Source organism: Budorcas taxicolor, chromosome 3 (assembly GCF_023091745.1).
Source record: "Budorcas taxicolor isolate Tak-1 chromosome 3, Takin1.1, whole genome shotgun sequence".
NCBI lineage: Eukaryota > Metazoa > Chordata > Mammalia > Artiodactyla > Bovidae > Budorcas > Budorcas taxicolor.
Window position 1 is genome coordinate 10,527,373 of NC_068912.1, and position 16,022 is coordinate 10,543,394.

Here is a 16,022-nt window from a genome sequence, read left to right on the forward strand (position 1 = left end):
GACACCCTGGGGGAAGCGTGTGCAGTTCAGGAACACAGTGTTCTTCTGAGCATTTGGTAAGGGGAGAGAGAAGCGTGTTGGAGGGAGGAAGCGGGGGAAACTGGGAAATCTTCCACTTATCCCTTGGGCTGGGCATGTCGCTCTTCTGACAGTTCACACTCTTACCGCCCCAGGCAGCCCTGGCCAAGCTCTGTTGCCTTCGAGCCCCACCCCCTCTGGCACCACCTTCTGCTTTCCCAGTGTCCAGGCAACAGGAAACAAACAGGGAGGGCAGAGTGCGGGCTGGTCGGAAGGGCTTAGTGGGCAAGGCCTTGCAGCAGACACACACCCAGCTTTGCTCTGCTATCTGAAGGCTCCCCACAGCTTCCCTGGCAAATTCCAGGAAAACAAGGCAAGACTGGAAACCACTCAGGAGCAGCGGGCAAGGGGAAGCACAGCTCCCTCTGGGGACATGTGTTGGGGAATCCAGGTGGCAGAACCCAAGGCAAATTTTACTTCTATAAAGTAAAATTATATTTTCAGTTCAGTTCAGTCGTTTAGTCGTGTCCAACTCTTTGCGACCCCATGAATCTCACCATGCCAGGCCTCCCTGTTCATCACCAACTCCCGGAGTTCACTCAGACTCACGGCCATCGAGTCCGTGATGCCATCCAGCCATCTCATCCTCTGTCATCCCCTTCTCCTCCTGCTCCCAATCCCTCCCAGCATCTGAGTCTTTTCCAATGAGTCAACTCTTCACATGACGTGGCCAAAGTACTGGAGTTTCAGCTTTAGCATCATTCCTTCCAAAGAAATCCCAGGGCTGATCTCCTTCAGAATGGACTGGTTGGATCTCCTTGCAGTCCAAAGGACTCTCAAGAGTCTTCTCCAACACCACAGTTCAAAAGCATCAATTCTTCAGCACTCAGCCCTCTTCACAGTCCAACTCTCACATCCATACATGACTACTTAAAAAACCATAGCCTTGACTAGATGGACCTTTGTTGGCAAAGTAATATCTCTGCTTTTGAATATACTATCTAGGTTGGTCATAACTTTTCTTCCAAGGAGTAAGCGTCTTTTAATTTCATGGCTGCAGTCACCATCTGCAGTGATTTTGGAGCCCCCCCAAAATGAAGTCTGCCACTGTTTCCACTGTTTCCCCATCTATTTCCCATGAAGTGATGGGACCGGATGCCATGATCTTCATTTTCTGAATGTTGAGCTTTAAGCCAACTTTTTCACTCTCCTCTTTCACTTTTATCAAGAGGCTTTTTAGTTCTTCTTCACTTTCTGCCATAAGGGTGGTGTCATCTGCATATCTGAGGTTATTGATATTTCTCCTGGCAATCTTGATTCCAGCTTGTGTTTCTTCCAGTCCAGCGTTTCTCATGATGTACTCTGCATATAAGTTGAATAAGCAGGGTGACAATATACAGCCTTGACGTACTCCTTTTCCTATTTGGAACCAGTCTGTTGTTCCATGTCCAGTTCATATTGCTTCCTGACCTGCATACAGATTTCTCAAGAGACAGGTCAGGTGGTCTGGTATTCCCATCTCTTTCAGAATTTTCCACAGTTGATTGTGATCCACTCAGTCAAAGGCTTTGGCATAGTCAATAAAGCAGAAATAGATGTTTTTCTGGAACTCTCTTGCTTTTTCCATGATCCAGTGGATGTTGGCAATTTGATCTCTGGTTCCTCTGCCTTTTCTAAAACCAGTATAAATACTGATACCGAAGATCAAAGTCCTGTTGGACATGTAGGGTAATCATCACAAGGTCTCTCTCTCCCTGCATGCAAACATACACGGTCCAGGATGATCTGTCTTCATTGCCTGGTTTATCCCGGGGTCTAGCTCTGACTCCAGGGGGCACTTGGGCAGATAGGGTAGAAGGTCCCCAGAGGTTCAGTTCTCAAGGATTGTGCCTCCTCAGTCCAAAAATACCATCAGCTGTCTTTTCTAACTTCTCTCTCTCCTCTGCTGTGTCTGCCAGGGCTCTGGTTTATTTTTCAAGGACTGAAATACTCTGCCGGCCACCTCTTTCCACTCTCAGACAAACCAAGTACATCCTTAGTTATCCTTCAGATCGGTGTTTAAAGGTCATTTCCGCCACGCCAGGGGGTCTTGCCACATATGATGGGAGGTCATCAGCCTGTGATAGGAGCTGGTGCCCCTTCCCTTCTCTGTCTCCCCCTCCAGACTGAGCGCTCCAGAAGACAGAATTGTGTTAACCGTTGCTTCCCCAGGGCCTAGACACTAGGCTCGGCTGGTTTGTTGACTGGATGAAGGTTCTGCAAGAAATGGTTGGTCTCGTTGAGGTGAGTTCCCTTTTATCCTTAAGGACTGTTAATTCTTCAGGTTTGTCATCAGGGATTCACACAGTCTTTCAAAGTGAATTCTTCTTTCCTCCACTGTTCCCTTGATAATAATTCAGTTTGTAGTGTTTAAGCAGCCGCACTTTGCTAAGACATTCTGCTGATAAAGTAGGTTAGACCACTCCTTTCAGCGATGCGCACAATTTCGGGGCTGTCTGCTCTTCTGACTGTAGGTCAGCTCCAGGATGTCTCCTGCTGGCAGAAATCTGGGTGTATCCAGGCTCCCTCCTAGGGTCCCCGTTCTTCTGAAGTGGATGAGCAGGAATCACTGAGCCTTGGGAAGCCTGAGCTGAGATGTAAGGAGACCCTGGGTCTCACATCTCAGAAACTCTTGCCCTCTAGCCTTGACCAGGGCCTCAGTCCCTAAACCCTAATCTTGTTTCTGAAACTGAACCTCACTCGTGGATCTTATCCTTCTCTCTGTGTTCTCAGTCGCTCAGTTGTGTCCAACTCTTTGTGACCCCATGGACTGTAGCCCACCAGGCTCCTCTGTTCACGGGATTCTCCAGGCAAGAATACTGGAGTGGGTTGCCATTTCTCCTCCAGGGGATCCTCCCGACCCAGCGACTGAACGTGCATCTCTGGCGTCTCCTGCATTGGCAGGTGGAATCTTTACCACTGAGCCACCTGGGAAGCCTTTTCTAAACTGTAACTCTTCCCTGTCTGAACTCGACATGCTCCCATCACAGCACCTCTACCACCCCTAGGCACCTCCATTCTTCTTGTCCAAGCAGGACGTCACCTGGCGGATCTCTGACACCAAACCTCCACCGAGAGCTGGGATTCCCAGGCTTCTCTGTGCTGTGTACCAGGTGCCTCTGTTTGCCCTCTCTGAGCGTGAGACTGTCTGTCCCATGGCTCTCCTGCCACCAGAGCCTTTCCTCAGAGGTTTTCTCTGCTCAGCACTCCAAGGGTTGCTGTTTGCTCCCTGGATGTCACAGGGGTGAGCCTGGGCCCTGGAGGGGAGATGGGGAGCTTGAAGCTGAGCCTAGGAGGCCTGGGGGAGGGGTTGGGGATAGGTCCAGGCAGATGGGGGGAGCCTGTCGCCCCCCCACGGTGTCCTGGGGTTGGGCTGCCCCTCCTCTCAGAAGCAGCCTCTGGGCCTCTCTGGGTCCTTGTCTGCCTCTTCTCTCTGCCTCTGTACTCCTGATCACGCCTTTCCAAGTTTCTGTCTTTGAGTGTCTGTTTCTGCTTTAGAAGAGAAGCAAATATAACCCAGACTGGCGGTGTGTGTGTGTGTGTGTGTGCGTGCGTGCACGATAGAGGGGCCATTCTCCTCTAGGGAGCTATGGATTTCTCAAAGAAAAACAAGGGGCCCTTTGGGAAATTGGCGCGCTCTGTTGCAGACTGTAGCCTGGATCCTCTGCCTCCTGTCCCTCTCTCAGCTTCTGGGTGGGCCACCTGGATGGCATCTGTGTTTCCCTGCCCGTTTACTAACCTCTGCCTCTCCCACTCTCTCTCTCTCTCTCTATGGGGGCACACAGGGAATCCCAATACTTTCCTGGATCTGCCCAGACATTTATAGGACCTGAAAAGGAAGTGGGTGGGGCAATGGGATGTTTGGGGTGGAGACTGGTGGGGAAAAGGGAGGGAAAAACTGGGGGAGGGGGCCTCCTCCCCCAGGATGAAAGTCACAGAGAAAGGGGGGCTGTGGGCTGGTCCCAGAGGGAAGGGCCATGGGCTCGACTTGTGCTTTGAAAATTGAGCAGATACCCCAATGCCATCACTCCAATACTACCCTCTCAAACCCCTGCAGGGCTCAGGCGCAAGGCAGAAATGTCAACAGCTTCTTTTATGGGCCCCAGATTGCAAGGAGGTGGCAATTAGCCCTCAGTGGGTCAAAGGGGAACAACAATGTGTCCTGCCTTTTGAGACTTTGAGGAGCCCCTGCACGGAGACCTCAAAAGTGGCTGTTCTCTCAGGAGCATCTAGGCCCTTGGTCTCCCCTAGTGCCAATCTCCTCGACTTCAAAACCAGGAACCACCTCACCCAAGTAAAACTGCCTCTGATGGACCCCATCGTCCAGTTCCATTTGGTGTCAGAGCCCCACTCACCGATATAACTTCCTGCATCCCCTCCGCAAACACCCTTCTGGGAGCTTGACCAGATGGTGAGTTTAGGTCATGGAGCAGAATTTAAGAGGTTGTATTTCTTATGCGATTCAGTTGCTTTATATCTTTCAGATAGGCGTGCATGTATTTAGAACTCTTTCCCAAATTTGGAAACCCCACTGGACATGTGCCACTGGTATTATCACAGAAGAAAGGAATGGAAATTCCAGCCAAAGTCAGACTGAATGAATGAAGGCTGAGGTCTTTCTATATCATAAATACATCCTCATTTTTGATCCCCATGAATCCTCTGTCCATGTAACTTTAACCAAAGTTTTAACTCTAACCACAACCTCAGTTCAGTTCAGTTCAGTTCAGTCGCTCAGTCGTGTCTGACTCTTTGCGACCCCATGAATCTCACCATGCCAGGCCTCCCTGTCCTCACCAACTCCCGGAGTTCACTCAGACTCACGGCCATCGAGTCTGTGATGCCATCCAGCCATCTCATCCTCGGTCGTCCCCTTCTCCTCCTGCCCCCAATCCCTCCCAGCATCAGAGTCTTTTCCAATGAGTCAGCTCTTCCCATGAGGTGGCCAAAGTACTGGAGTTTCAGCTTTAGCATCATTCCTTCCAAAGAAATCCCAGGGCTGATCTCCTTCAGAATGGACTGGTTGGATCTCCTTGCAGTCCAAGGGACTCTCAAGAGTCTTCTCCAACACCACAGTTCAAAAGCATCAATTCTTCAGCGCTCAGCTTTCTTCACAGTCCAACTCTCACATCCATACATGACCACAGGAAAAACCATAGCCTTGACTAGACAGACCTTTGTTGGCAAAGTAAGGTCTCTGCTTTTGAATATGCCATCTAGGTTGGTCATAACTTTCCTTCCAAGGAATAAGCGTCTTTTAATTTCATGGCTGCAGTCACCATCTGCAGTGATTTTGGAGCCCCCCAAAATAAAGTCTGACACTGTTTCCACTGTTTCCCCATCGATTTCCCATGCCTATTCTAACTCAAATCCCAAACTCAAGTCTAACCCAGCTCTAAATCCAATCCTAAATCAATCTGAAGCCTGTGTTCGATTGCATTCCCAGGCAAAGCTGTAGATGACACTAAAACCCTGTTCCTTATCAAAACACCAATCCCAGCCATGAAGCCTAGCCTCAATTCTAGCTGTAGTTCTATCCTTAATCCCAACGTTAACTCTCATCCCAACCTCAAATCTGACCTCAGCCTCATTCCTCATTCCACCTAACCTCAATCTTAATCTCAGCTCCAGCCTTCTCTCCAACTCTAACAGTAGCTAAAATTCGGAATCCAGTTAAACTCCAGCCCTACATTTCAGTCTAAAGGAACCACAATCTTACTCCTCTCTTTTCAGACCCCCTCTTCCTGGCCCCACCTGTTCACCCCTCCACCTATCATTGCCTTTCCCCATGAGTGGGTCTCGTAACCCACAGGATTGCTATGCCCTTTTCTTGGTCCATTCTGGACTGAGAGTCTGGATGCCTGCTTGTTCTCCACTTAGTCAGGCCATAGCAGCATCACCTAGACTGAATCTTTGTGTTTTTCCAGACCTCTGTTTCCCCATCTGTAAAGTGGGAATAATGATCTGTGCTCTCCAGAGTGTGCAGGTCAATCCCATAATCCTTACAGTGAATAAGGAAATAAGGACATTTACAGTGTACAACTCGCGGGCCCTGGAGCACCCTGTTATTGTTGGGAGTGCAGCTGAGGGGCTGGAATGCAGAGATTCCAGCGTGGACTCCTTGTGCTTCCTTATTGTTCTATCTTATTTTTCCCAGAGGGGTGGGCCCTGGCAGCGTCCTGAGCCCCGTGACTCTCTCCTAGACTCTTCCCCATCCCCTTCCTGTGCCCCTGTCATCGATGGGGCAGGACCTCTAAGCCTTTGGAGAGGGTTGAATTGTTGAAAAAAGCCACTCATCGCTGGGCCCCTACCACTGCGTATGGGGCAGTCCTGGAGTCTAGGAGAGGCCCAAGACCTGTTCTGGGACCCCCCACCCCCTGGATCAACGAGCAAGGGCTGGCCCTCCATTTTCTCCCCCTGCCCAGCAGGACTTCTCATCCCAGCTCCAACCTGCCTGGAATGGCGGGCGCTTAGTCACCCTGATGACCGTCCACATCAGGAGGGTCCTTGGTTTCCCTGTGCACAGAAGCAAGGGCGCCATTCTGTCCCTGAGGGAAGGGTGTAAAGAGGGGCTTGGTGCCACTCAACAGACACTCTGGTGAGGGCTGTACATGTACGATGGCACGCCCCTTCCCCTGCCGTCCTGGTGCTCATTCCCCAGCAGCCTCTCTCCCGCCCGCCCACTCACCTCACTCCCTCTGCAACCACTGGGCCCTCTCCTCGCAGGCCTCACTGAACTGGTTTTAGTTGCGTGTGGAGCTGGGGGGCTGGATCCCCTGTAACACACCCGGTTCTGCAGGATCCCCTGCACCTGGGGGTGACCCTGTCTCAGGTATAGGCGCAGGGCACAGCTCCAGAGCGGGCAGCCAGGGGAAGAGCCTGCTTCCCCACAGACCCCTCCCCTCCTCCTTTCAGCTCAGGAGGCCTGACGCCCTTTGAAGTCCTGGGTCCCTTTCATCTGGGGCCTTCCCTCCAGTCCCAGCGTCCCCTTCCCTGGTGCCCTTTCCCATAGGTCTTGACCTGGGTGGGAGGGCGTCTGCAGGGTCAGGGAAAAGAGGAGGGCATGGGATTTGGAACCCTGTGTGTCAGACACAGTGCCCTGGGGTCAGCGCCAGCCTTTAGCTCCTGGTCACCCCTCCATCCCCAGTCTGGCTTCCCCTTCTTCTTCTCCATTCCACTGAGGGAAGAGGCAACAAATGAGTGGTGAGGGGTGCTCCGTGGACGCTGTAAAATTGGGCGACTGTTGTCACCCCGAGGATGGGGCCAGGAGGAAGTGGAAGTTTAACAGGTGCCTAATTACAAGTCCCGCTGGCTGTCCTGCGCCTCTCTCAGGATAGGGAAGAGCTTGGGGAAGGGCTGGGTGATGCCTGGGTAGGCCACTCTTTGTCACCCTGCTAATTAGGGCTCCTGGGACTCCTCCCCAAGGCGGGGACCAGGCCCCCTCCCTCCTGTAGAAATAACTCCGGCTGCTCCCCAGCAGAGCACTTGCTGCACCTTCCTGGGCCCTCCGCTCCCCTTCCCTCCACCTGTCCCCACACACCCACAGCCGCCGGCCGCAGCCACCGGCCCCAGGGATCCCAGCAGCCACCGGCCCCAGGGATCCCAGCCCCGGCGGAGGAAGCATCAAACCTAGAGATATGGGAGTCCGAAGAGCATTCCACCTTCTGCTCGCGTGCCTGAGCCCAGGTATGGGGCTGGGCAGGGGCGGGATGCCCACCTGAAGCTGGATGCACAGGAGAAAGGCAATGAGGGGCTCACAGAGGAGCCTGGAAGGTGGGCTCGGATTCCCTGGCAGGGTGCTGCCCACCCTCGCCCTGCTGGGCTGGGGTTTGGATGTTGCCAAGGGGACCTCTCCCCAGGAGAGTCCTGCACTTGAAGGTTTGGGGCATGTGTTCTTGGATGGCTCTTCACTGTGTCCATGAACCTGTGGGGCTCACACACGTTTGGACATGCTGTGAATGGGAGCATAGGGCTCACTAGGAGTTACTATGGGAACTGGGGGTGGGGGCTGAGGAGGAGCCTGGAAAGATCCCTTTTCTATTGGTCTGTGTGCTATTCTCAGTGGGAGGGCCTCCCACCCAGCCCACTTGCCTGAAGAGGGCAGAGGCTTGGGCTGGTGGAGAAAGAATGGGCTGCTTCCAGCAGGACTGGGCCCCTGCACTGTGAGAGCTCCAGGGTAGCACCCAGCCCGTCCAGGGTGAGCCTGGGGAGGGTGGGGAAGGTGACTCCCGGAGCCCCCTCCCTGGGACACACCTGGAGGGCAGGGCTCCGGACTGGACATCGAGGTCGCCTGCCCCCATCTGTGTGGGCATCGGTAGACATGGCTGAGATGCTCTCGGGGTCAGGGTGCAGGCTGAGGGGGCACAGGGGAGGAGCTCAGGGAGGGGGGGAGCCTGTGAGTGACTGCCTTTCTGGCAGCAAGCCTGCAACCCCTTCTCTGTCTGGTGGGAGCTGGCCTGGCTGAGCTTACTGTGGAAGCTGTGCTGTGGGGACCTGGCACATCTCTGTGTGTCGTGTGTACCTTTTGTGGGGGCTGCCGTTTCTCCCCTCCCTTCCCTTCTCCTCCCTTATCTGCAGAAGGAGGGTTCATGGCTCTGGAAGCAGCTTACAAATTCACAAAGGACTTACAAGCTGAGAGTAGACACGGCTATTGAGACATCTGTCCTCTTCCTTGGCAAGCCTGTTGTGATTTCCCTGCCCCTCCTCCAAGTCTCTGCACCCAACTCTCGCTCTTCCACTCTGGTCTTCTTCCATCCCCCCAGCTTCTCTCTCCTCTCACACTCCCTGGACGTACTTCCTTAGGACCACAGCAAGAGGAGTGAAGGTGAGACGCCAGGAATGACTTCCCCAGGAGAGTAAGAGGGCGCAGAAAGGCTGGGAAGAGGTTGGGAGAGATTTAGGGAGACTGAAAGGCTAGGGTGAGGCTCCCTGGCCTGGAACAAAGGCAGACACTCTGCCTAGTGCAGGGTGGAGACGCTCTCTTTCAGTCCTTCCCTCCCTCCCAAGCCCCCTGCCCAGAATACTTACCCTCCTGCCCAGCTGGCTCCCAGGGTGTGGAGAGCATTCTCTTGTTGGTTGCTTTCGACAGACAGTCCTTCCCCAGGGTGGAGCCTCTGCACTCCACTGAGTTCTGGCTCATCTCTGGCTTGCCGGCTTGCCTTGCGCCAGCCCAGGACCTGGCAGATGGTGTTAGGATCCTTATCTCAGGAGTGGGGTGGTGTTAGCATGGCCTGGGGCTAGAGAAGGCATCATCAAGTCCCGTTAGAGCCCCAGCAGCTAGTCTGCCTGCTCTGGGTTACCCTGGAGGCTTGAGCAGGGGTGGGGGGCGGGTTCAGGGCATGGCTGATGGCCCAGTTGGGATCCTGAGGGGCAGGTTCAGTGATGCCTGTGGTGCTGTGGATGTTGAAAGGGCACCTGCTGGCTCTCTAAGAACCAGACTAAGCTTCTGTAGCTTAGTCTTGAATGAATGCACATGGGGGATTGCCAGTGTATGCAGTGGGTGTAACTTCTGGATTAATATGTACCTGTGTTTGTGTGTAGCTGTGTGTCTGTATGGCTGTGTGGATCTGACAGTGTCTGTGTGTACAGGAAGGTGGGACTTCATAGGTAGGTATCCACATTTTGAAGGTGTGGAGTGTGTCTATGTGTTGATGTCTCTGGCTGTGACAATGTATAATCCTGTGTGTGTGAGACGCTCTCTAAGTGTGCAGGTGGTCCCGGGAGAGAGCCAGAGAAGCAAAAGCAGGATGGGTAACTGAGACCAGGGGCTGAGATGCCAAAGGACTCGCTGATTCTTGCAGAGTGAGCCAGGCTGGGCAAGGGGCCGGGGGCAAGGGGGTGCTGGAGACTGGGAGGTGGCATGCGGCCCCCTCAGCCAGGGTTGGGGCCCTTTGGGCACCGCCCCCCCCCCCACCCAACTTCGCGTTCCTCTGTAGGTCCAACCAGTTGGGGCTAGCACTTGCCTGGGGCTTCAGGGGAGGGAGGGAGAGATCAGTCCTGAGCTTCCAGATCCTGGCTCCTCACCCGGGGCTGACTCAGTGAGGCTAGGGCTGGTGGCAGCGGGAGGGGCCCCAAGTGGAGCGAGCATGTGACGGTGGCTGTACCTGAGCCACAGGATCACACAGGGGGCAGGACGCAGTGCACGCAACGCCACATGCCTTCATGCAAGGCTCACCCGTCCTATACTACAGACGACTGCAGCCATGGTCTCAGCACCGTCATTCACTGTCACACACGATGCAGCCAAGCTCCTGGTCTCAGCTGCACAAAGGCACACACTATCACTCAGAGCACTTACACAGCCAGGCACACACTGTCACACGGGCACACAGCCGCAGACATGCACTGTCGTACACAGACACACAGAGACTACCCATTCTTCTTCTCCTTGGGCCGGAAGGGGACTCCAGGGGTCATGGTGTCCATCCTCCTGCCTCTGGACACGACCACTTCACTTGGTCCAGACAGATGTGGCTTTTAACTAGCTAGTCGCTTCCATCAGAGCATTTAACAACTCGACGTGCTCCACATGTCTGCACACACAGGCACACACGCGCTCACACCCACAGGTACTGTCATGTGAATATAGAAGCAGACACTCCACCTAGCCATGTGCATAAATCTCCCTACAGTACACATAAGCAGACACAAACACCCATAAACACACAGTGTCCATATGTGGACATATCCACACACGCATAGATAATCAGGCATACACACAAGCATTCATATTTTATTTTAAAATTTTATTATTTTTATTTTGATGGTGCTGGGTCTTCCCTGCAGAACATGGGCTTTCTCGAGTTGTGGCGCACAGGCTCTAGAGCGTGTTGGCTCAATAGCTGTGGCGCATGGGCTTAGCTGCCTCACAGTGTGTAGGATCTTAGTTCCTCGACCAGGTATCACACTCACATCCCCTGCATTGGAGGGCGAATTCTTAACCACTGGACCACCAGAGAAGTCCCATATACAAGCATTCTTAACAACTATATATATACAATATAGAAACAGTATAGTTGCCATTCTACACAGTTATAGAATACAGACATGCTAACACAAGTCAGCACAGATATGCATTGTTCAAATCATGCACACTCTGAGAGCAGGCCCTACTCCCTGAGGAAACCGCACTGAGGCCTGGGCTGCCACTGACGAGGAATGGTGGAGAGAAGGGAGCTGAAGCTGATCACCCAAGCCCTGGTCCCGCTCCCCTTATCCCATCTGCCCTGCCTGTATCCTAGCACTGCTGTCTGCTGTACGGATCAACGGGGATGGCCAGGAGATCCTGTACCTGGCGGAAGGTGACAATGTGAGGCTGGGCTGCCCCTACATCCTGGACCCTGAGGACTACGGTCCTAACGGGCTGGACATCGAGTGGAAGCAGGTCAACTCAGACCCCTCACATCGGGAGAATGTGGTAAGTGCTGGGTACGTGATTCTCCTTACTCTACACTTCGTAGTATTTACTTGTTGGGCAGCTAGCACACTGCAGGGTAAATAAGAAAACCCAGCCCTTGAACTTTCCCCAAGGCTTCTCAGAGAATGGGGCAATGGGGAGGAGCTGTGTAATTTCCAATCAAGCCAGTCAGTCAGGCCACCTCCCCCCACCCTACTCCAAAAAGACAGACACTGTCCTGGCCCGACCTTATACTTCCAGCTCAGATAGTCTTTGAGTACCATCCAGCTTCTCTGTGTGCCTGTGGCTTTATTCACCTCATCCCATTTAATCCTCGCATGCCCCTGGGAGGTAGCTATTAGGCAGAGAGTGCCTGACTTCATATGATCTCACCCATTCTGTTAAAAGTCAGTGGATCAGGCATTATCACTCCCGTTTTTCATCCAAGAAAGCTGAGTCTCAGGAAAGTTCAGTGAATTGCCCCAGACAGCCAATCCTTGGCTCTGCCTGTCTCACCATCTCTGTTTTCTTCTCTTCACAGTTCCTTAGTTACCAGGACAAGAGGATCAACCATGGCAACCTCCCCCATCTGCAGCAGAGGGTCCGCTTTGCAGCCTCAGACCCCAGCCAGTACGATGCCTCCATTACCCTATCGAACCTGCAAGTCTCCGACACAGCCACCTACGAGTGCCGGGTGAAGAAGACCACTGTGGCCACCCGGAAGGTCATCATCACTGTCCAAGGTATGAGCAGACTCCTCTGGGATCCCCTTCCCCAGACTTCAGAATCAAGGGTGCCTTGGCCACCCTGAGCCTGGCTCTGCCTCTCGGCTGGGCCCTGGCTCACAACTACCCTCTTCCCTGTAGCGCGGCCTGCGGTGCCCTTGTGTTGGTCTGAGGGCCACTTTACACACGGCAATGATGTGGTACTGAAGTGCTTTGCCAATGGGGGCAGCCCACCTCTCACCTACAAGTGGGCCAAGATCAGCGGGCATACTCACCCCTACCGTGCTGGGTCCTACCATTCTCAGCACAGCTTCCACTCTGAGCTCTCCTACCAGGAGTCCTTCCACAGCTCCATCAGTCAAGGTGAGGGGGCCTTGGGAAAGGGGAAGATGGGGATGCTGGGTCCTGCTGGGGCTTCCCTAGCTCATCAGCGGCATCAACTGTGGGAGACTCCTCCTCTGAGCCTGTTCCAGAAGCTGCTATAGAGGGAAGAAGAGAAGGCAAAAGGGGAGAGTCAGTCGAAAGCAGTATGACTAATTCGCAAAGAGGATGGTTTCAGATAGAGCTGGGTTTGCACTCTGGCTGGACCACGACTGGCAGCAAGGCTCAGGCAAGTGGCTTGACCTCTCTGTGCTGTGGTTTCATTCTACGGTACATGAAAAGGGAATGGTAAGGGCCATTCTCCAAGGGTGTGTGAGAATTAAACAGGATGAGGTGTGTAAAGCTGCTGGCACAGAGAGATGCTGACTGGTACTCACAATCAAAGATGATCAGAGCTGGAAGGAACCTTAGAATTCCTCTGGTCTAACCCGGTCCTCACTGTACAAATGAGGAGACCGAGGCTCAGGGAGGGGGCATATTTCCCTAAGGTCAGAGAGTGAAATCATGGTCTCTTTCCTGTTGCTGGGAAAGGGGCCTTCCTTGCCTCTCTTTCAGCAGGGGAAGGTGACTCACCTGGACACAGTGGGGTGGACTTTTGTGTGTACATACACCCTCCTTTCCTGGGCCATCCCGCAGTGGTCTAGGCTGGGGTGAAGCTCTCAAACACCAAGCCCCTTGGCCTCACCATTGCCCTCCGATGCTCCTTCAGTTTCAGGCTTGAACAACGGTGACCTAGTGTTGAAGGACATTTCCTACAAGGATGATGGGCTGTATCAGTGCACAGTGGCCAACCATGTGGGCTACAGCGTGTGTGTGGTGGAGGTGAAGGTCTCAGGTGGGTGCAGGCAAAGGCTCGTTGGCTGGGAGGGTTGGATGGGAGGCAGCTGGGCTGTATTTTGGAGTCTCAGCAGGCTCAGCCTTACGGGTCTCATCAATGCATATAGCTCTGCCAAGGTCAGCCAGGAAGCCCTGGGAAAAACATGCAAATATGAGGCGTTAACTTGCCTCTCCCCATATATTCCTCACTGTGTGTCCAAGGGCCCTGGGACCCCCTGGATCCCCCATCCTTTTTCACACAGAAGCCCTGTGCTTGCCACTCCGGGTTAGCCAAGCACCTGCCAGGCTGCAGAAAGCCTGACTAGTCTCTACTTCTCTCCCCAGACACCCGGCGCATAGGAATCATCATCGGCGCAGTGCTGGGCTCTTTGCTCGCACTGGGATGCCTCTTGGTGGGCATCTGGGGGCTCGTCTGCTGCTGCTGCGGGGGCGCCGGGGTCGGCGGCGGCTCCCGCGGTACCTTCGGCTACGGCGGCGGGGTCGGCCGCGGGGTCGGCGGAGGGGCCTGCGGCGACTTGTCTAATGAGATCAGGTAAAACCTGATGCATGCTGCATGCTGCTGCGCGGCAGGGGACCGGCGCGCTGCTCCCTCTCACCCCTGCCTGCCACCGGCCGGCTGGGACCCCCACCCCTACCCTGCCTGCCATCGCCACGGAGTGCTGGGACCGCAGCATGTCAACTGGCCACTCATCGCATGGCTTTTGTCTTTCCTTCCCCTGCCAGTCTCCACTTCTGCTCCCCTGCCCTCCACATCCCTCGCGCCTTTGCACCTCTCTGTCTCGTCTAGACTGTAAGCTCCTGGAGGGCAGGACCTGTATTTATTTTTTCACTCTTCCCTTGTATCGCGCCGGTGAGAATTCTTGGACATGCCTATTTAAGAAGAGTTCATTAATATTAAGAATAGTGCTAATAACTTCTATTAGAAACAAACTAGAAATAAAAATAGAACAAGACTAGGAGTGCTAATGATTGCAATGCCCTGGGGATGGAGAAAAAGATGGAGAAGATTAAGAGAGGAGAGACGAGAAAAGAGGAAGAGAGAGGGCAAGGTCAGGGTTAAGGAAGGGAAGAAGGTCAGGGAAAGCAGCTCCTTCTGGATCTCCAAGGTTCCCTTTCTATCAGAGCTGGTGGTTCTGCGAAAACATCAGAAGGGGACAGGAGGGCGCCTAGATGCGGCGGCCTGCCCGGCCGTGGGCTGTCCGGCCATGTGTGGACAAGCCCGGTCCGGAGGAGGACGGGGACGGTGGCTCCGGGAACGCTGCGGAGCCGCGGGTCCAGCGAGGGGCAGAGGGGGAGAGTAGGTCGAGGCTGAGGCTGAGAGGCGAGGGGAGGCGGAGGGAGGCGCGGGAGCCGCGAGACTGCCAGGAGCCCCCGGCTCTGCCCAGGCCGCGCCCACGCCGCGCCGCGGAGGAGCCCGCTCACCCGCCCGCCTGTTGTTTTCCACAGAGAGGACGCCGTGGCGCCCGGGCGCCAGGCCCGCGGGCGCGGCAGCCGCGCCACCCACCTCCTGGGGCGCCCGACGCAGAACGTCAGCCACTCCCTGCGCCGCAAGTACGCGCCTCCGCCCTGCGGCGGCCCCGAGGGCGCGGCCCTGGCGCCCCGCCCCGCCCCCGCGGCCGCCGCCTGCGAAGCGGGCCCGTCCCCGGTCCACGTCCAGGTCCAGAGCGCCGAGCCCGCCGGCGCCGCCGAGGGGCCGCGGCCGAGCAAGGACGGGCTGCTGGTGTGAGCGCGCGGCCCTGGGCTGCGCCCCGGCTGGGAGCGGGGCGCGGGGCTCTCTGCTCGCCGCGGGGGACGCGCTCCGGCCGGCGCCGACCTCGGCTGCTCCCGGCCGCGCGGCGGCTGAGGGCTGAGGACGTTTCCCTCGGGAACTGAGTCGAGCGGCTGAGCCGCCTCCTCTAGACGTGGGAGAGGGCGGGAGAAGGCAGGGAAAGGCCATTTGGGCCCGCTCCTCATCCTCGGAGCCTGCAGGCTCCTGGAGAGGGAGAGAGGAGGAAGTGTCCGAGAGCGCACGAGGCCGGTGGCCCGTTTCCCCAGCCGAGGCAGAGAGCCCCGGGGGCTGGGTGGGTGGGGACCTGGACTGAACTGTGAGTGTGAGAGCTGAGCTCTGAGGCAGCAGTGTTAGCACAATAAAGAAAATGTAAGATTCGAGCCTGAGGTGGCTGTGGTTCCGCGGAGGTTTGGGCACGGGGTCAGGGTGGTGGGCCATGCTCAGGGGTAGGGGAGGGGTCGTTGCTTCCTGTGGTCCAGCATCATTTCCTCAACATGTGCCCCATACCCTCCTTGATCGGGAGCAGTCAGAGCTGGAAGGGGCTGTCTAATCCTACCCTTTCCCTAGGCAGATGGAGAAACGGAGACTCCTCAGGCTTGATTTTCAATCCAGAATCCTGCTTTTCTCTTTTATTCCAGAGATCAAAAGAGATAACAAGGAACTGGCAGGCATGACCTCTCTGAATATTCCCTGACCATTCTCAGCATCTTTCTTCCTTCTCCTCTCACCTACCAAATCCCGACTTCCTGATCTCTCCCAGATGTATGCCATCCTTTTCAACACTAGGAAGGGTTTCAGTAGAAAGACTAAATTCATCTAACCTAGCCCCCTTTCTCGGAGAAGGCAATGGCAACCCACT

At 55.0% G+C, this 16,022-nt stretch overlaps 1 protein-coding gene across 1 annotated transcript; it reads left to right on the forward strand.

Moving 5' to 3' along the window:
* Positions 1-7,694: 7,694 nt before the first annotated feature.
* VSIG8 (V-set and immunoglobulin domain containing 8) lies at positions 7,695-15,121 on the forward strand. Its single transcript, XM_052638151.1, has 7 exons — positions 7,695-7,743; positions 11,298-11,473; positions 11,994-12,195; positions 12,319-12,540; positions 13,274-13,393; positions 13,720-13,927; positions 14,842-15,121. Exons 1-7 carry the CDS (start codon positions 7,695-7,697, stop codon positions 15,119-15,121), a joined length of 1,257 nt encoding a protein of 418 aa, XP_052494111.1.
* Positions 15,122-16,022: the final 901 nt, after the last annotated feature.

What these genes read in the sequence shown, in the direction of transcription:
- VSIG8 (XM_052638151.1), top strand. Translation starts at nt 7,695, where the DNA reads ATGGGAGTCCGAAGAGCATTCCACCTTCTGCTCGCGTGCCTGAGCCCA. An exon ending in GGTCATCATCACTGTCCAAG is followed by an intron (nt 12,196 to 12,318) that starts GTATGAGCAGAC and finishes TCTTCCCTGTAG; the next exon opens with CGCGGCCTGCGGTGCCCTTG. An exon ending in GGTGGAGGTGAAGGTCTCAG is followed by an intron (nt 13,394 to 13,719) that starts GTGGGTGCAGGC and finishes TTCTCTCCCCAG; the next exon opens with ACACCCGGCGCATAGGAATC.